Genomic DNA, 21685 nt, shown 5'->3' on the forward strand with positions numbered 1-21685 from the left:
GGACTAGGCTCTGTCTAGACCTTGCATAGGTGGTCTAGGAAATTACCCCTCCTCTATTTGACCCCTACGCAAAGGTCAGACAACTGCAGAGAGCACTCTGCCAGCCCCACTGCAGTGCTAACCATTCAAAATGTACTAGTAGTCCTTCAAGGTTCAACTCCTTCTTTCATAGAATTCCCTCTTCCACTCCCCTCAATCTTCCTCTTGCTCTCCCTTAGACTTTATGGTATTAGAAAGAGAGAAAGCCCCCCAGAATGTATTGTATGGCTGTATTATATTAAGCTCAATGGTCCATCTCCTGCAGAACACAGCCAGTTCCCAAACACTATTGTGTGCCTAGATAAATAGACAAAACTGGTTTGGAGAGCAGGGACTATGGCATGAATTAGGGAAAGACCAGACTGTTAACATAAGGTGTTCTTAATCTGTCCCAACACCTTGTAATTAGGTCAGATACTCTTAGGGTGACCAGATGAGAGACATGAAATATCGGGATGTGGGGGGGGCCCGAGGGGTGCTGTCAGAGCAACAAAAAACAAAAAAACAAAAAAAACACACACCCCAAGAGCCGGTGGCGGAGGAAAAAACAAAAACAAGAGCCGTCGGACTATAGGAAATTGGTGGGGGCTGAGCACCCATCGGCAGCTCCACACCCCACCCCAGCTCACCTTCGGTCTGCCTCCACCTCCCCTGAGCTGGCTGCCGCATCCTGTTTCTCCCCCCTCCCTCCAGTGCTTGCGCCGCCATACAGCTGATTAGCGCAAGCCTGGGTGGGTGGGGTGAGGAGGAGGAATGTGGCGTGCTTGGGGAAGAGGCGGGGCCAGGGTGGGGATTTGGGGAGGGATCCAATAGGGCAGTGAGGGGGCAGGGAATTTGGGGAGGGATCCAATAGGGGAGGAAGGGGTGGAGTCGGGGCAGGGCCGGGGTGGAGTTGGGGCAGGGGGGCACGAGCCCCCTCTGCCTGTGCGCCAGAGGGCAAAATATTGGGACAATTTGCGTCCCAACCGAACATCAGTCGGGACGCGGGACAAACAAGTAAACATCGGGACAGTCCCTCGGGACGTCTGGTTACCCTAGATACTCTGGTTACCATCTCCAGACCTGAGGAAAAGCTCTGTGAAGCTCGAAAGCATGTCAATTCCATCAACGGAAGTTGGTCCAATGAAAGATATTACCTCATCTACCTTGCCTCGCTCATATGCGGGGACCAACGTGGCTACAACAACATTGCAAGGAACTGGGGAGGCTTATCTAGGTAAGTAAGCTGATTGAGATGCAAGGATCTAATAAGCATGTCTATGGGGGACAAAAAAAGACCTGGTATCTGGAGAGCAAAAGAGGCTGCCAGTCTGACCAGTTTGCTTTTTTCTCTCCTCTGTAACTAAACTGATAAAGCCCTGTCTCAAATAGCTTAAAGAGAAGTGTAAATCTAGATGTGCTGAAGAAATAGTTCTCTTAAATTCATTTTCTCTCTTTTTAATAAATCTTGTTTTTATTAAGATTTCTGTTAAGTAATTTCATACAGATGTCACCAAAGAGAAGAGATTCCTTTGTGTGTTTACGATGGCTCACTTGCTATGGAGTTAGATAAAAGAGGCCATTAGAGGGACAAGCAGGAAAATCAAAACAATGGGAAAACTGTTAATTGTGGAATCTCCACTACTGTCTCTATCCAGGTTAAAATGGTTTGCTAATCCTGGGCTTAAAGTAGGATACTAAACTATTATAGGACCCTGAGCCTAAAAAGGGAAGGGCCGGGGGATTGAGTGAATTGAGATAGGTGACCATGGAGTGTCAGTGAGTGCTGACCCAGATGCAGAAGTCACCCAGATTGATCGAAAGTCAGGGTCTGCAGCAAGTAGGCTGTAACCTGGTTCCCTAGAGAATGGGGGACAGCAAGTCTAAGTCAAGTCTTGGCTTGAAGGGAATGCCAAGCATAAGTAAGACAGTATGTACATAGGCCTCATTTTACATCAATTTCTGATTGTTGTGCACCTTTTGGCAAACAAATCATACTTTGTTTTGAAGAAACTACATGTGTCACTGTATACTATTAAAGGCTCCCAAAGGGAAACCCTTCCAGGTGCTAAGCCAGTTAAGCCTGGAAGGTACCAAGACTGGCAACATAGAATATCCCAGAGACCCAGTCAAAGGGTGGTTGGATTACAGGATCCCAACCCAAAGGGAAGTGGAGGCACAGGCCTGTCATTTGAAATGGGTGCACTGGGAGGACTGCAAAATGATCTTGAAAGGCACAGCCTATCTAGGGACAATGATGCTAACTTCTCAAACTACAGCCATCTGTGGTGCATGTCTAATATTGGAGAAAAACTTGGCAAACCAATAAACTCTTCATTATGACCACTGAAAAATTTGTCAAAGAACCCCAGTTTAATCTGGTTTCTGAAAGCAGCAGAAGCACGATATATAGTGGTCTAACAAATGTAACGGTATTTTAAAAGAAATAACATTTTTACATTCCCACGAGTGCAGCATGAAAACCTCAAGTCAGATGATTCTAAGAGGGAGAAAGACTGTGGAGAAGTTTTTAAGACGAACTACAATGCTTTCTGGAAAAACATTGCGAGGTTAGTTTGATCAGCAGAATTGCTAAATAAACATTAGCAGTCACTTAACACATTTTAGAAACTGTATTACCTTTCCCTTTTTTCCTTTAAAGATCCTTGATGTTGCGGCTCATTGACCAATGACTTCCCCCTCCACAAAGATGTCCCAGCATGTTTTGAGGGTTGGTGATGTTAGTACCACCACTAGAGCATGGAGTCTGCCTATGGGGATAATGCAAGTCAGCTTTATTGCAATATTGAATGGTTCTCTGAGGTTTTCTTTTTATTGTTCCTATTTTACATCCTATCTTTATACTGACAAGCTATATAAGAGGTGGAGAGTACCACCAGACTCTGCTACAGGATGAATCTTCGGGGAATACTGCTCCCAGCTCGACCCTCCTTTGCAAATATCAATAACTTCAAGCCATTCACAGGCAAACCCTTATTTTGAGGCAGCAGGTGGTGTTGTGGAAAGCCATGAAGGCTAGAACCATCCTCCAGAGATAGCAGGATCTTTAAGGAAGACCATTACATGGGATTCATAAAACAAAAGCATGGTACTATGCTAAAGACAGTACTTGGATTCTCTGTGTGTTTTGGGGACCAAGTAGTATGGCCAGTTCTATTACAATAAAATCCCACCAAAAAATAGTAATTTTATGACTGTAGAGACCCGCTGCATTTTATTTATAAATACTGATGTTCTGAACAAATCTAAATTTCAGCTTATTTTTGAGGGACTACATTTTGGTGGAAGAACATCAATACTGGTATGTAAGTTAGCCGTATAATGTGCAAGTAGCACTGCTGAAAGCATAACAGAAGCTATGCTGTGCTGTTGCACAGAAAAACCAATAACAATAAAAAGAAAACCTTAGAAATACACAAAAAATATTGAACAAAAAGCTGTCTTACTTTTATAGAAAGGCAAACTCCAGGCTCTCTAGTGGTACTGATGTCACCAGTCCCATGCATATTGGGACGTCTTGTAGAACAGGAAGTCTAATCGTGGATCTATTAAAGAAAATAGAATAAAATTTAATAGTTTGTTGAAATGCCTACTAATTATGCTTAGTATTAGCAGCATTGCTAAATAAGATTAGAACATTTTTTCTTTTTTCAAGGAAATAGTTATAGGTCACCATTTAACAAAATTTGGTTGCCCTAAAATGTTTGACATTATCAGATGCAAAATAAAACAAAATGAAGTCTCTATAAAACAGGCACAATAAACACATTTTCTTTTCCTCTCTCAACACACTAGCTTTGAAGATCTGGGCATGCATGTTAAAGAATTATGGCAAATTTTCTAATCTGAAAATTTTTAAATCAAATTAACTCAATGAGATAATTACCCTTTTACTTCGACTGACAGATCTGTGCATTCCCTAACAGTGATATGAAACTACAGACATTTCAAACGCTAAATTCATATATACACCCACCGCAGTCTATGTTATGTCTCTACAAATGATATATTAAGGATCCTTTCTGGGAGCTGGAAAAGGTTCACAGACTTGGCATGCAAACAATCTTTCAAATTAAATGATACGATACCTAATACAAAACCTCTTGCTTAAAAGAGGCAGCTGGAATCAGAGAATTTCACTCATGGGATCAGGACTGCCCATGTTGTTAGGACAATACATGACTCCACAAGGCTATACTTCAGGAGGACTAACATTTCATAGGCACATTATGCAAATGTTAAAACTACCTCCAAAACAGTCAAGGGTAATTTCCACAGATATGCGGGGGGGGGGGAGAAGGTCATGACAGAAAGATGCTGGTAGATAAACTGATATGGAAAGGAACATTTCAGTTTGAAGGCAAATCAGTTCAAGAATAAAAAAGTCCAATGGTGAAAACAACAAAATCTTTTCAGTGTGATGGAGGAAAGCGGAAGCAAAAAGTAATATGCCTAGTTATCTGATGGGCAATCACATGGCTTAAAACATGAGAACACCAACAACTATAATCTAACCAGATATAAAAGCCATTAACAGTAAACCAAACACAGACATAAGTATACTTTTACATTAGCACTGTTCCTTATCTAAAAGAGCATCATCAGTAGTACAAGTATCCTATTCAAACACAAATGTAACTGTTGATAAACAGGCAGACAAAACAGTGATGACAAAATGCCTATATTTATTATTTATTAAACTAATAACAAATGCTCAGAGAAAACAAGACAGAAGGCTCTAAAACCTATTGGAATGCTCTTCATGGAACAAGGCCAAGCAGATTTTCTAGGCAGTTCTAACATAATATCAAATGCCCTCTAGAGCATTCAGATTATTTGTTTAAAACACACACACATACACACAGCTGTTTTACTCTATGATGCCATTACTGTGTGCCTCCAGAATGTAGAGTCCTAGAGAAGCTTTTAGTTCTAAGATTTTTCTTTCTGTGTGTTGTATCATGCATTCATGCAGCAGGCACAAGAACCAAGAATGTGTTTATGAAGAATACTCATTTAGGCAGAAGAACAGTTAATATTCTGGCAAACAGAACTTAGGATAAGTCTACACTACGAAATTAGGTCAAATTTACAGAAGTCTTTTTTTAGAAACCGTTTTATACAGTTGATTGTGCGTGTCCACACACAAATGCTCTAAGTGCATTACGTCGGTAGACTGTGTCCACAGTATCAAGGCTAGCGTCGACTTCCGGAGCGTTGAACTGTTGGTAGCTGTGGGTAGCTATCCCACAGTCTCCGCTGCCTATTGGAATTCTGGGTTGAGATCCCAATGCCTGATGGGGCAAAAACAGTGTCGTGGGTGGTTCTGGTACATGTCGTCAGGCCCCCCTCTTCCTCCCTCCCTCCCTCCGTGAAAGCAACAGCAGACAATCGTTTTGCGCCTTTTTTCCTGGGTTACCTGAGCAGACGCCATACCATGGCAAGCATGGAGCCCGCTCAGCTCACCGTCACCGTACATCTCCTGGGTGCTGGCAGACGTGGGACTGCATTGCTACACAGCAGCAGCTCAGCGCCATTTGGCAGCAGACGGTGCATTACGATTGGTAGCCATCATCATCATATTCCTGGCTGCTCTTTTAGCCGACCTCGGTGAGATCTGTCAGGGGCGACTGGGCAGACATGGGAGTGACTCAGCCAGGTCATTCCCATCTTCTGCCGAGTGCCCAAGAGATGACGATGGCTTGCAGTCATACTGCACTGTCTGCTGCCAGCCTAAGATGTAAAAGATAGATGGATCAAAACAAGAAATTGACCCGATTTGTTTTGTGAAATCAACGGCCTGCTAAACCCAGGGTTTTGTGTTCAATCCTTTAGGGGGCCATTCTGTGTGACAGTTGTTTGTGTTTCTCCTTGATGCAAAGCCACCCCTTTTGTTGATTTTAATTCCCTGTAAGCCATGTCATCGGTCGCCCCTCCCTCCGTCAGAGCAATGGCAGACAATTGTTTCGCGCCATTTTTCAGCACAGAACCAGAAGCTGCAAAAGCAAAACCAGGCGAGGAGGCGATGGCAGTGCGGTGACGAGAGTGATGAGGACATAGACATGGACATAGACTTCTCACAAAGTACGGGCCGGGCAATATGCCCCAGCAATGTGCACATCATGCTGATGAGCTCTGCATGGTCACCTGTGCTGATCAGCTCGCCAGGCTGGCCAAGCAGGAAATGAAATTCAAAAGTTCACGGGCCTTTTCCTGTCTACCTGGCCAGTGCATCTGAGTTGAGAGCGCTGTCCAGAGCGGTCACAATGGAGCACTCTGGGATAGCTCCTGGAGGCCAATACCGTCGAATTGCATCCACACTACCCCAAATTCGACCCGGCAAGGCCGATTTCAGCACTAATCCCCTCGTCGGAGGTGGAATAAAGAAAACGATTTAAAGAGCCCTGTAAGTTGAAAAAAAGGGCTTCGTCACGTGGACGGGTCCAGGCTTAAATCAAGGTAAGGTTGCTAAATTCGACCTAAAATCGTAGTGTAGACCAGGCGTTAGAGAAGAGTACAAGAAGAGTAAGAACAGGGTATATCTAAATTATGTTGAACCTAATCCTTGCAATTTTAACATTGACAAACAATGGCTTTCAAAGTATCATACAGAGCTGCCCTGCAGACACTATGTTTAGGAATAACCTTCGGCCTCCTACTATCTAGGCCATTAGAACTTGGACACATTAAAGAGATGCATTTTCAGATTTCTTGAAGGATATGTTTCCCTGCCAAGAGATTTATTTAGAATAAGAAAGGTGCTACAATACTCATATTAATAGGAAAAATTAGGCACATTGTGTCTTGTCAAGTAAGAGTTTTCTTTGCATAAAACAGTCTCTGACTACAAGGAGATATAAATATTTGATCATTGATCAACAGACAAATCTTTAAGAAAAATTAATTTCATAACTCAAAATTAACAATAACTTTGAATGAATGGGGGATGAAAACAATTATTCATGACTCTTCCTACAAATGAAAAGCTATCATTATCTTTAATAAATATTGAAATAAAATGGATAGTTACTCTGAGTTAGATATGGCTGATAGTAGATTTTACTTCCATCTCCACCTATAACCAAATATATACATATTTTTAAGTACTTCACACTTTGAATGGTTCTGATTAGCCAACTGCCCTATACCGAGAGAAAGCAAGGAATAGCATAAGCCAAAGAACAGTATTTCAGGCTTATGTTTCATTATTTTTGCTGTAACTGAGTTATTACATGGCCATGTCACTCTAACCTCAAAGTAAGAGCAAGATATAGACTGTGGTGTCATTTGGTTGGGTTGTAAATAGAAAGGGAAGTCAGGTGGAGTCAAGACTGAGCTGTGGGAATTTGTGTTTTCTTACAAATCCTAAGATTATCAGGAGATTGCATTTTGGTGACCTGGAACCCCAAAAGAGGGCTTTTTGAAGGCCAAATAAAGTTCTAGGGCTCATCATTTCTACAGAGACAGGTACAGGGATATTCTCCTAAATAGTTTTCCAAGAAAGAAGGTGTGTGAGAAAGGGAGGGGACTAGAGTTCTATCCCATTGTCCCATTTAATGGGGTAATGTTAAGAAAAGGAAAATTTAGGATGACTATCAGGATTTCCATAGAAAATGAGATGGTTCCACCCAAAAACAGTAGGTGATGGGAACCAATTACTAACAATATTTATCATTAGGCCACATGACACACTACAAAATGAACAACGGCGAACGATCCTGCATTGGCAAGAAAATGGACTAGTTGCCTCACCAGGCTTTTCCCCCCATGTACAGCTTTTACAATCCTTCAAGTTTCCTTGAAGGCCCACTACAGTTGTGCAAAGAGTAAGGTTAACGCCTCTGTTGTTTAGACATTGTTATGGTCATATATTTTGTATGACTTCTCATTTACCTTTCATGCTTCCTACTGTGTATGCAGTTCTTATTTTGTTACTATGTATTAACAGTGATTGTGGATGTTCTTTGCTTCTTTCTCTTCTTGTACCTTTTCCCTTTTTCTTAGTTTTAGTTGTCAATGTATATAAACAAATTCTTCTTTTGTTTCACTCTTTACTTGAGTCCTGTTACCTTTCATTTAAATGCAATATAAAATAAACTGCAGCCTAATTTTTATATGCCTCATAATCAAGCAGCAATTATACATAAGATGAATCAAGGGGATTCTAGTTTTACCAAAACTGCTACTAAGCAAAAAGAATAAACTCACTCTTACAATAATCCTCTTAGGAGCTGTGACACATTATGTATATTGTGGTGCTGCCAGTTTATTGCACAATGGAAACTCAATTCAAAGAATGTCCACGTAACAGCTACTGTTTAAAAGCTAATAAAGCTAAGAGATAGTCCCTATCCACCAAAAAAATAGTCAAAGAACAACTAAAAATGGAAGAAAAAAAAAAAACCAAGCACAAATGATCCAACTTTATTTGTCTGTGTTTTCTCCCAAATGAAAACTAGGAACTATCACTATTATTTATTGGGAAAGTGCAGCCATGGAATGGGGCTAATCAAATTTTCTCGGCTCATCAAGGCAACACTACCCAGGTGTGCTAATGGACCAAGCATAAGGATCTGCCAAATTGAAACATACAGCACCAGCAAGCACAAGAGAAATTGTAGCCTTTCAAAAAAGAGGAGGCAGACTGTTGTGTGTGCCATTGTGTTGTACTGCCATGCAGAAGAATCAGGTTTTAAGCTTTATGATCCTGGGTAGAGCGGTGACAAAATACATTGCCCGGTGCAAAAACATTCATTCTTGATTTTGAATCAAGACAGAGGTTGAATCAATCAAAATCCTTGCCTTCATAGATGAACAAATGGCAACGATTGCTAGTCAAAGATGACAAGACTCAAAGGCACATAGAGAAGGAAGTAATTTAGGCAATGAAGTAGTGTCTTTGTATTAATGCATCTTTCAGCTATTTCTTATATTTAGAAGGATCGATAATATTTATATTTAAAATAAACTATGGACTATAATGCTGCCAAGTTACTGTAGAGATAAGAATGTACAATATTTTAAGAAGAAATCTCTTTTACTATAACTTTGAGGCATTTGGCTGGTGGTAACTGCCAAAGACTGCATAGCATCTGCTCTCACTTTAGCAGTTTATATTCTGACTCTAGTGAATGGAAGCATAATCTCTGAAACAGCCTTTGGGGAACACTACTGAGTTTCTCTACAGAGCTCTTGCTCAGAGATGAGAGAGCAGGGGATTAATATTACAGAAAACTTGAAAGAACCAGCTTCTGAGACAGGGAGTGAATAGCAGTGTCCTGATACTGTACATACCACAGTTCTTTCTTTTACTGGAACATTAGAAAGGTGCCCTAAATACTAAAGTGATTATTAAATATGAAATGCTTTCAAGATAGAAAAAACTTCCCAATTTTAAGCCATATTCAGATACATTAATGTAAGAAAAAAGTGTATTTTACCTTGTTTGTCAATAGGCATAATACAAAACCATAAGACAATAGTGGATCCAATTATCTGAGACTTTTCTTTTCCTAGTGTGTCTAAGAATGTGACAGTCTCCTTTGTTTAGTCCTTGTGTGCCTAGGCATACCAACACATGGTCAGACTGATTTTGTGATACTCATACAATCCCATTATTTTAAGTGCCCCGTAGCACAAACTACTGAATTTTGTGTGGTCCTGTGAGAGCAACAAAATCTGGCCACACACAGTGAAAACAAAGCTTTTAAAGCTTCAAACTCAGCTGCAGGAATTCTCTCCTCAAGAGCCATGGATACTAAATAGTAGCCACTAGTGAACCCCAAAGCCACTTTCAAAACTACAAAAGACTTTATATAAAGCCAAAATAAAGCTCTAGAAACAGCAGCAAGAGCTCACTAGGAGCGACCACTCTCTTGGATTCACTGCTTTTGAGAAGCAAATCCCTGCAGCTGCTTTTAAAAGCTTTGAAAGTTTCATTTTCAATTATCAAAGCCAATAAAGTTTCAAAAAACAGCCACGGGGATTTGCTTCTCTGAGGAGCAAACCCCAAAAGGCAAATGGTGAAGTGTGCTGTGTTCTGTGGCGCTTAAAGTATGTACAGAGTCTTCTAAGCCCGACACTTCAAATTACAACTCCATGTTGGGCTGCAATTGTTATACCCAGAAGAATTAATTAAGGCTTGCATGGCAACTTTATTAGTGACTTTTCAGTTATTAGGTCTAATTTTCTTTGCTTTTTGTTTTGTTGCACCAGTATACAGTACAATTACAGCAGGCCTCACAATGGTGCTTCCAAAGACTTGCACTAAAAGCTTGTGGACTTCATAATCTCATACAGCAACCACCAGATTCCCAAAAATTTGCACTACTAGTTTCTTATAGTAACTTCATATGATGACATCATCATCAGAGCACTGGAATAAGATAATTGTGAACTTACATGCCATTTAGTTCCTCGCTACAGCCCCAGTACTGCAAAGGGACTACTTACAGTGTGTAAAGCAAAGCACATGAATATGTCTTTGTAAGATGAGGGCCTGTCAGAGTGTAAAAGGGTTTCCATACATTTACGCTGAATTTAAGAAATATGAGACTACAGGTAAAAATTCCAAAGTCACCTAAGTAACGTAAGAGCCTAAATCCCACTTTCAAAGGTGACCTGGGCATTGAAGAACCCAAGTCTCATTGAATGTCAATGGTATTTAAGATCCTAAATCACATTTAAAAATGGGACCTGGGAGGCTTTTAAAATTTTATCTTAAGTCAAAATAAAATTTTGTTTTCCTGACATTTTTAGATCTTATGTGGCCACCACATTTAACCTAGTTCAGAGTAGCATAAAATAAATACTGAGCATAATTACTTGCTACTTTTTAAATGTCACTAATTGAGTGTTTACTTTTTAATATTTTTTTAATTCTGAAAAGAACTGGTAACATTCAGGCCCAACTGTCAATAAAAAGATAATCTATTTCTATCCATACCATAGCAAATAAAACAACCAAAAAATTTTAAAATAGTTATAGACGTTAAAAATAGGATTAATGCATTTTAAATCTTTTTTGTATGAAAAAAATACATCCAGGCAAACAACTTGTCTTCTGCAAACCATAGGGAGTGGAAAGTAGGAGATCTGGATTCTATTCTTGACTCATTCTTAGACATCGGCTGTGATCTAGGGCAAGTCACTTTACCTCTCTGTGCCTCATCTTGGTCATGTGCAACATCTGAATAATAATAATGCTTCCCCACTTCACAGGGACAATGGGAGGTTTATTTCCTTAATGTCTGCAAAGAGTTTGGAGATCCTCAAGTAGATTATAATACCGAAGTGTCATTTTGATACAGTTTGACACAGCCAAAATACTTTTGTAATGAAAAATGCTTATAGAACCTTAATTATATCAATGCTGGATGCTACCGTGTATTGTGACACTGACTAAACCTGAACAGCTTCCAAAGGCAATACTACCGAAAGCAAATGACATGCTTCTCACCCATTTCTAGTATTCGTTTATGTAAAGGGATAGCAGCAAGAAAGGGTTCATCTTTACAAGACTGTATCTGGGTTCCAACCAAGTCGGAGTTGGTTGCCATAATTCGGGCACTCTCTTCATTAAGGTTAACTCCAGCCATAGAGGCAACATCATTGATGTCATCGTCATCTCTATAACAAAAGCATAAACAAAAGATAATTTTGCATGCGATACAGTAACTTTTATAAATTAACTGCCTCCCTTAAAGGGAATAATCATGCAATGCTCCTGTTCAGAAGAAAGAAGCGGGGCCAGTTTATTGGCACAGCCACCTGGCTCTACCTTATCATGGAATACCCAAGACTCAGAAACAACTTAATGGAACATATCTCTTTGACCACTCAACATCAGGAAATCTGCAAAAAAAAATCTGGTGTGTGCAGCATGGACAGAAACACCCACAATTCTACATGGGCACCTTTCCTTTGACCGGAAGTTGATGAGAAACGCGATAGCAATGACAGCTATGTGGCCAGCTGACAAAGGTTAGTAGTGACCACAGACCACAAGGCACTCACTTTCCCCCCGTACACTGATGGCTTGGAAGTAGGGGGTCAATCAACAACAGTAATAAAACAAAAAACCCACAGACACTGAAACCAAAACACTGTATTATTTCAAGAGATACCCTTATTAAAACTACAATTGAGAACAACAAATCTCTCAAAAATGCTGAAGAAAAAAAAGGAAACAAACCACACACCAAAATTTTTAGTGTAAAAACCTTAATGCCTGTGATAGAACTGGCACCACTTCAGAGAAGCTAAACAAGATCACATGAGGCTGAAGATCCATTTCTGGCCAAGCCATATGAGCTTAGCTGAATATTGGACCATGTGAAGATAATCACAAACATGAACACATGGTTAGAAAAACTGGTATGGAGAGTAAGTGAATCTAGAACAAATAGGCTAGAGGCCCAAATCTCCGATTAGAGCTAAAACAAAGGTGCTGACTATACTACAAAGCTGTTTAAGCTTACCTGGTTGTGTAGTTAATGAAAACAAAGCACTAACTTACAAAGATGCCATACAGGATACTAATAACAATCTGGAATGCAGTGAGGAAGAAAAAGACCTAGAGTCATTCTTACAGAAATGGCTCTGAACTATTGCATTTACACTCTGTACAACACCATGTATATGTAGAACAAGCCCACGGAGTCTCTAACAAGCGAAATGCAAACACAATAAATGCTGACACCGTTATCGGTGTGTTCCCAAACGATTATGATAAACATGGGATTTTGCAAGCATCTTGCAGCAAAACTTACATTATGTCAACTTCTACACAGACATACAGCCAATGTCATCACATTCACTTCAACCAGGACCCATGGTATACACATCTGTATAGAAAATTTTGGAAAGCTACAAGTACCTTTAACATTTTCATATTTTCAGCCTGTGATTCCAGCATTTGGTCTCTGAGAGGCAGTTTCACCTCCATCAAACATTCATTCTAACAGAAAAATAGAGGAAGTATTCTCCATTTCCAACAAAAGTTCATAGTATGACATACAGGCAAACAAATTTTGTTCTTGAACCTTAAGAAGCCAAAAAAGTTTTACTGGTAATGACTTAAAAACCCTGAGACTGACTCTCTATTCAGACAACTGGAATTTTTAAACTGGATAGTGAAAACAACTGCAAGGTTTGAAAAAAATATATGTATAAATAGATAAGGAACATTACATTTATATAAAAAGGTAAGTTAGAGGTATTACTATATTTGACTGAAATGTTTGTTGTGTGTCTTGATTAGTCATGTACTGAAATTTAATTGAACATTAACACCAAAGTAAACTGTGCAATGGTTTTAATATTGCCCTCTACAAATGCTATTTTGTATGATTACCATAGCTTTAACATTTATCACTCAATAATTGGCAGAATTTTCAAGACAAAACATAATTGTAAGGAACATCCTTTCCCATTAACCTTTGGGAATGCTCATTTCTTCTTTCTTTAGTGTTCTATCCATGTTTCTCCTTCCATCTGCCTCACAATAGTAAGCAGGAACTGAACTATTTACCTTACTATGCTTTAACAATAAGTAAAAATCTATTTTTTTACATTATTTGAGTCCTAACATAGAGCCCCTGATTAACATTCTTTCTGGATGGTAGCTTTTGAAGATACTGTAACAGCAAAACTCAAAATTCTGAAGTTTAAAAATGTACAATTTACTGGAAAAAAGTAAAATCTACATGTGAATTTTGCAGGTGAAAAAGTCTAAAGATACCAGTCTTAATAATACAGTCAAATAAACCTCACAAAGTACAGTAATTCATTTTAAAAAAAATCTTTTACTTCACTTTATTGAACTTAGGGTATCTTGTACCTTTCACGAGCACTAACGACTGAAAAAATCCCATTTACCCTCAAAACAGATATGGCCTGAGTAACAGCAGAGTAATGTTCCACAAACTCTATGCTCGGTCAGTGTTCTTTAACCCTGCTCTGGTGGACACACTTTACCATTCACACTTGATCTTTGTCTTCTCTTCTGAAACAGTCAAATATAAAAGGTGAGAGGACTGATGTGCACACTTCCCCACCGAGAAATGAACTGAAACTAGCAGCTCATTTCTTTGCCACTGGACTGCAGTTAAGTCTTTGGCCAGGAATCCACCATCAGACTATATTTGTCTCACTGAACTGCATATAACGGCAGGTTATATGACGGCAACACATACAACAGAATTGCCTTCTGAGTGTATGTGATTCCATTTGGCTTGATGCCTCTGTACACAAGCAGGGGGATAATGAAGTAAGATGTGCATGGGTGGGGGCTGACACTAGAGTGCATAGATCAAGGGGATCCACCATCCTGCTGGCCATACAGCAAAATCATCCATGGCCCTGAAGAAAGGCTATGATCTCTGCTGCTGAAATGAAGCCCACTGGAGCACTCCATATCTTATAATCCTTATTAATCTATTGCCGCTGGTGAAAATAGCATAGGCAAAGGACAAGATTATTTTTTTCCTCGGGAGGGACAAGACTGTGGATGTGGAATCTTTTTGTGAGATGGCGCTGATCAGGATTTGAGGAAAGTGAGTCAAGGGCAATAGCACAAAAAGAAATCTCCATACACTATCTGAGTAAAGGGTAGAGAACTTTATTCACTTATGAGACAGGTTTAAATCCCTAAACCACAGTCTAATAGTAACACTGGCTTTAAAATGGCAATGTAACTGGAAATTTATGCATAATGTCAGCATTATTGTCTCTGCCTGTGAGAAAATTATTAACCCAAAACATCAATATAAATAGTTGGGGGAAAAGATAACCCTATTTGCTGTAAAAATTTAAAAAGTACAACTATATATATTATGCAAAGGGATCATTACCATAACTGATTACTTCTTGCACTAACATTCGACAATTATGTAAATATGCATAAATGGAACTCATATATACATTTGGACAAAACAGTTCTATCAAAGTCAATTTGAATCATGAACATGTGACAATTTTTACAGCCAGATCACAGACCCTACCAAGTACAGTATTACTCATCACTATTTCAATGCTAAAATGTTTTCTCTTTACTAATTATCATGGTGATCCGTGCCCCCCACCCCCGGGCTACCAAAAAAAAAAAAAAAAGCTCCTTAGATATCGTTATTGTAAAGCTACAAAAAAGAGGGATGAGTCATTATTTTCTGTTTGTAAAAACAATGTGTCCTACCACACCAATTTAAAAATAAATTCTTATTGCTCTTTCTAATGCCACCATGAGTCACTGTACTGCTGAAAACATTCACTGCCTTAAACCCTCTCTGTCAAGTTGCAGGGATGATGTATAAACATCACAAAAAAGTAGAATGCTAAGTTTACATAAAGAAGTTTATCCTTTATATTTATATTTATCTTCTAGAGATGCACTCAACTCTTTCCTCTTATTCTGCATGATACTTTTGCCACCTAATATTTTTTAAAAAGTATACAAATTCTGAATAAAAGATTAGAGTCCATACATTATAAACAAAATAAAATAGGCGGCAATTAGTGGCAATAAACTATTTTTTTTCTGGAGGGGTTCCAATGATATTATCAAGAGCATTTCAATGGCACTAATAGTTTAATACATCAGGAGAACCTGTGGATAGAATAATTTTCTTGCATCTCACTTGCTAATTATTTATCAATAGTTGTGCAGAGAATAAAATATTACAGGAAAGGTAGAAAAAGCAAATTGTAATAGTAATTGGTGATTTGACTCTTTCAGTCTAATGGTAGTCTGTCTCCCCGCCCCCCCCCTCTTATTTTTTTATTTTTTTTTTATTTTGAAGAATTACAGAATGGAGGGTAGAGTGGTTTTGGATACTGTAAGAAGAAATGACAAAAAACTTGCAAACCTTGTTTCTCAACCGTTTCCCATAAAAGTCAACTTTTCACTCCAGATCATTGGGTTTTCAGTAGTAATTCTATGGAACAAAGATGCCATCCAGTGGTAGGTTAGATTGACACTGTGCTCTAAAAGTACAACATAGCATAGTAGCTGATGATTTCCACTTTTGTTGTATTGTACAGTTCTTAGGGTACTGGAAGCAGCCTCACAATGTTGTGTGTGTTATTTATTAGTGTAGGACTGTTTTTTTCCACTCAAGCTCATAATGTTGTCTACATCTTAACAGAGAGATGGTCTCATAGACCATTTTCCCTCCCACATGTAATCACACAAACCACCTTTCCCTCCATTCATGTAGGAAACACTGGGGCAATTATAGCATTGCTTACATGAAAAAATGAAATTAAGGAGGAAAGTAATATATATATGTAGTTGTCTTAATGTAATTTTAATGATTATGTGGAAACAGAGAGGAGAGCCAGTGTCATGTTGCCAGCCTCTTTGTGCATAATACAGTCTTTAAATACGTTTTCACATACACTTTTTCTCTCATACTTATCAGCAGGATTTGAACCCAAAACCTTCAGATACACAGCACACACCTATTCCACTTGAACTGTGTGGAGTATATGCTGGTGCGAGTAGGCTATAGTGTTACTCTCCATATGGACTAATTTGTAGTGGTGGACATGCCACACACTTTGCCAGTGGGTTATACATCTATTTTGGAGAAAGTACTAAAATATTGGTATTAGAACTGGAGTTACCACACATATTTACAACTTTCTATTTTGGAATGTGAAATAAATTGTACATGTATCTAGCTTGAAATAGCTCTTTGGAAAAGCAGAGAATCTGGTAGCCCTACATCAAAAGTTTTAAGTAATGTACAATTTTGAGCGTAAAATCATTGACAGCGTCCATTTTAACTATCTGAACAGGACAAGGCACTTTGCAGCAGAATACTGATAGGTCCTAGGAGATTGATTCAATCACTTGACTATGCCAATATGCCACCACATCACCCAATTTGGAGTGTCTTATTTCAATTATAAAATTAATTTAATATTTTATAAATAAAAGATCAAAGAGAGTAAACAGAGCTTTGTTTTTACATATATTTTCCCTCCATATTATTTTAAATATTAAAGGATTTGTGACACTGTTGGAGGCCAACACCTTTAGCTGGGGAAGGATTCAGATGTGGTGTCTTTGGCCATTCCAACATAAGTCTAAACTAGCTTTTGATGAAGTCTACTTGTGAACGTGCAACTATTAACACTAACCTTCTTATTTTAAAGGTTCACGGACCAATGGCAGTACACCACAGGTGTTGGCCTCCAACATTAAAAGTGAGCTCAGAGTTTCAGGGGAATCTTATTCTCGCTTTATAGGCATAGGTTCCACAATACATTACTCTGGCAGCACCAGGAGTGGTGTTGATGAGGTTCAGAGGTCACATATAACCAGCTCTGAAATATAGCTCAGAACAATATGGGGCCTTTGGAAAAGGGAGGTGAACCTAGATAACCGCTATATCTATCTATCCCATCTCAAATAAAACAAATCTACATTGGCAGTGTTCCCCATAGCCAGTCACAGCAGTTTCTTTGTTTTAAATCTGGCAGGTCTGTCTTCTATAATGAATGAGATCAGCCAGATGATGGTTTTTAGTCACACTTCACTCGGGCCTGGATCACTGATCACCCTATTACAGTCCCAGTCCCTTAACATTCCTTTTTTTATTATTAAACGTACATGAAGTGGATGAGAAAAGGAGTAAATCTGAAAACGGAATGGAGAGCTAAAAAACAAAAAAAATCTACCACCTCATACTTTTGTGCAGTTCAAAAGACTGTAAAATAACTGTCTGTGAAAAAATAGGAAGTTAAAATTCACCTAAAAGGCTAATGTGTGACCACAATCATCATCAGCAAATAAGATTTTTTAATCATTGCCCTATAATTGTAAATCAGAATGATTTCAGGTTTTCAAGATTCAAGTTTCAAGATTTAATTTACAGAGAAACAGGATGCACTGAATTTGTTTTAACTAGATTATATGGTTTTCAGAGAAGACTCAGCAAAGTTTTCCAAATTCTGCCACAAAATGTAATCACGTCACATTTTAAACAGACAAAACTACCAAAGTTATCTAAAAATTGAGATAGAAACCAAAAAAAGTTTGTGCAAAAACATTAATGGCCAGATTTATGAATACTTTACAGACTTCTCGTAGAACCTTACTCCTCAATTCGTCCTGTTGTACTCAGTGGAACTAATTGTGGAGTAAGGTACCCATTGTGAGTAAAGTTACCATAATCCTGCTTTAAATTATTTTACATAAAGGAAAAAAGCAGGGTATACAATACCAACATCTCAAAATGTCTGAAACGGTGAAGAACATTTTGTAGAGATTAGGGCTGTAGATTAATCACAGTTAACTCACGCGATTAACTAAAATAAATTAATTGTGCTGTTAAACAACAATAGAATACCATTTATTTAAATATTTTTGGATGTTTTCTACATTTTCAAATATATTGATTTCAATTAGGACACAGAATACAAAGTGTACAGTGCTCACTTTATATTTATTTTTTATTACAAATACTGTAAAAAACAAATACCGTATTGTTCCGAGTATAGGCCGCTCCTGATTATAAGCCGCACCCTTAAAGTTTGGTGCTATTTAAAAAAAATTAAATTTTTAACTTTTTTTAACTTAAAGAAAATGTCAGCCGCGGCCGGGACTCAGAGGGCTCTGGGCTGTCTGCCGCGGGGGGGAGCCCAGAGCCCTTTAAATCCCAGCCACGGTGGGGAATCAGAGCGCTCTGGGCTGCCCGCTGCGGCGGGGAGCCCAGAGCCCTTTCAATCCCAGCCGCGGCGTGGAATTAGAGCGCTCTGGGCTGCCCGCCGCGGCGGGGAGCCCAGAGCCCTTTCAATCCCAGCCGCGGCGGGGAATCAGAGCGCTCTGGGCTGCCCGCCGCGGCGGGGAGCTCAGAGCCCTTTAAATCCCAGCCGCGGCCGGGACTCAGAGGGCTCTAGGCTGCCCGCTGCGGCGGGGAGCCCAGAGCTCTTTAAATCCCAGCCGCGGCGGGGAATCAGAGGGCTCCGGGCTGCCCGCCGGGGCGGGGAGCCCAGAGCCCTTTAAATCCCAGCCGCGGCGGGGAATCAGAGGGCTCCGGGCTGCCCGCCGGGGCGGGGAGCCCAGAGCCCTTTAAATCCCAGCCGCGGCGGGGAATCAGAGCGCTCTGGGCTGCCCGCCGCGGCGGGGAGCCCAGAGCCCTTTAAATCCCAGCCGCGGCCGGGACTCAGAGGGCTCTGGGCTTCCCGCCGCGGCGGGCCGCCCAGAGCGCTCTGATTCCCCGCCACGGCTGGGATTTAAAGTATTTTTATTGGGTTTTTTTTGACAAGATCCCGCTTATAGGCCGTACCCCTAGTTTAAAGACTTAAATTAGGGGAAAAAAGTGCGGCCTATACTCGGGACAATACGGTAGTATTTTTCAACTCACCTAATACAAATATTGTAGTGCAATCTCTTTATCACAAAAGTGCAACTTACAAATGCAGAATTATGCACAAAAATATAACTTCATTCAAAAGTAAAACAATGTAAAACTTTAAGGCCTACAAGTCCACTCAGTCCTATTTCTTGTTCAGCCAATCGCTCAGACAAACAAGTTTTTTTTTCATTTTCAGGAGACACTGCTGCCCGCTTCTGGTTTACAATGTCACCTGAAAGTGAGAACAGGTGTTTGCATGGCACTGTTGTAGCCAGCATCGCAAGGTATTTATGTGCCAGATACACTAAAGATTCATATGTCTCTTCATCATGCGTCAACCACCATTCCAGAGGACATGCATCCATGCTGATGACAGATTCTGTTCGCAACTATCCAAAGCAGTGCGGACTGACGCATGTTCATTTTCATCATCTGAGTCAGATGCCACCAACAGAAGGCTGATTTTCTTTTTTGGTGGTTTGGGTTCTGTAGTTTCTGTATAAGAGTATTGATCTTTTAAGACTTCTGAAAGCATGCTCCACACCTTGTCCCTCTCAGATTTTGGAAGGCACTTCAGATTTTTAAACGTTGGTTCGAGTGCTGTAGCTATCTTTAGAAATCTGATATTGGAATCTTCTTTGTGTTTTGTCAAATCTGCAGTGAAAGTATTCTTAAATCAAACAACATATGCTGGGTCGTCATCCGAGACTATCATAACACAAAATATATGACAGAATGCAGGTTAAACCATGGAGCAGGAGACATACAGTTCTCCTCCAAGGAGTTCAGTCACAAATTTAATTAACGCATTTTTTTTAACAAGCATCATCAGCATGGAAGCATGTCCTCTGTAATAGTGGTCGAAGCATGAAGAGGCATATCAATGTTTAGCATAGCTGGCACGTAAATACCTTCCAATGCCAGCTACAAACGTGCCATGTGAATGCCTCGTCTCAATTTCAGGTGACATTGTAAATAAGAAGCAGTCAGCATTATCTCCTGTAAATGTAAACAAACTTGTTTCTCTTAGCAATTGTCTGAACAAGGAGTGAGTGAACATGTTGGCTCTAAAGTTTTACATTGTTTTGTTATGGAGTGCAGTTATGTAACAACAACAAAAATCTACATTTGTAAATTGCATTTTCATGATAAAGAGATTGTACTACAATACTTGTATGAGGTGAATTGAAAAATACTACCTCTTTTGTTTGTCATTTTTACAGTGCAAATATTTGAAATCAAAAGTAATATAAAATGAGCACTGTACACTTTGTATTCTGTGATGTAAATGAAATCAATATATTTGAAAATGTAGAAAAACATCCAAAAATATTTAATACATTTCAATTGGTATTCTATTGCTTAACTGTGCAATTAATCATAATTAATTTTTTTAATGTGGTTAATTTTTTTAATTAATTGTGAGTTAACTGCGATTGACAGCCCTAATTTAATTACAATATATCTATCCAATCAAGCGTTACTCTTTCCACTCAGACCTGTCCCTCAAATAATTATTTACAACATAATTCATGATAGCTTGGATATGGACAATGAATTCATCTGATTTGAAAACTGGATAAGGAACCATAGTCAATGAACAAACAGACGCGTTTCAAGTTGTGATGGGGCGAGGAGTAGTGTGTCACAGAAATCAGCGTTAAGTAGAGTCTTAATACATTTATTCTCACAAATACTTGGTTAACTTAGGTTTGATATTGCTCTGGAATATTTCTTCACACCACAAACACCTAAGAGCCAGTAAAACAAAGTAAAGGCATATATTCAGGCCCACCCTGCCATTATGATACTCAACCATCCAAAAACGCTAATACCCTGTCTAACACACTAACTTTCAATTCAACAATATTATCCCTCCCATCGTACACAAAGAAGTGAAAAAAAATCAGATTTTCAGAAAATTAATTCTGTACTCAAAGAGTAAGTGCTGTAAATTTGGGGAGGTTACACTATATTATTCACTATGCTTATGCAAACAAAAAACAATGTAAACCATGCTTAATGTGCAGACGTAAATGCAATCTCAACTATGGAGTCACTATTGCATCTCCAAACACTTGTCATTACAGTTAGCCATTTATCATCTCAATTTATAAATCCAACTATCAAAGAATTTAATATATACTTCCCAAGATTGTTGTATTGGCAGATTAGCATAGCACAGTGGTTCTCAAACTTTTATACTGGTGATCCCTTTCACATAGCAAGCCTCTGAGTGAGACCCCCGCTTATAAATTAAAAACACTTTTTAATATATTTAACAC

At 39.2% G+C, this 21685-nt stretch overlaps 1 protein-coding gene across 3 annotated transcripts in view; it reads right to left on the bottom strand.

The window, feature by feature from the left end:
- Positions 1–21685, bottom strand: part of LOC123349356 (transcription initiation factor TFIID subunit 4-like) — a 202600-nt gene that overhangs the window by 130566 nt on the left and 50349 nt on the right. For all 3 annotated transcript variants that reach the window (XM_044987325.1, XM_044987324.1, XM_044987323.1), the window contains one exon: positions 11498–11667. In XM_044987325.1, the coding sequence (XP_044843260.1) occupies positions 11498–11667 (170 nt within the window). The remainder of the gene's footprint in view (positions 1–11497; positions 11668–21685) is intronic.

This window comes from Mauremys mutica, chromosome 14 (genome assembly GCF_020497125.1).
Source record: "Mauremys mutica isolate MM-2020 ecotype Southern chromosome 14, ASM2049712v1, whole genome shotgun sequence".
Taxonomy (NCBI): domain Eukaryota; kingdom Metazoa; phylum Chordata; order Testudines; family Geoemydidae; genus Mauremys; species Mauremys mutica.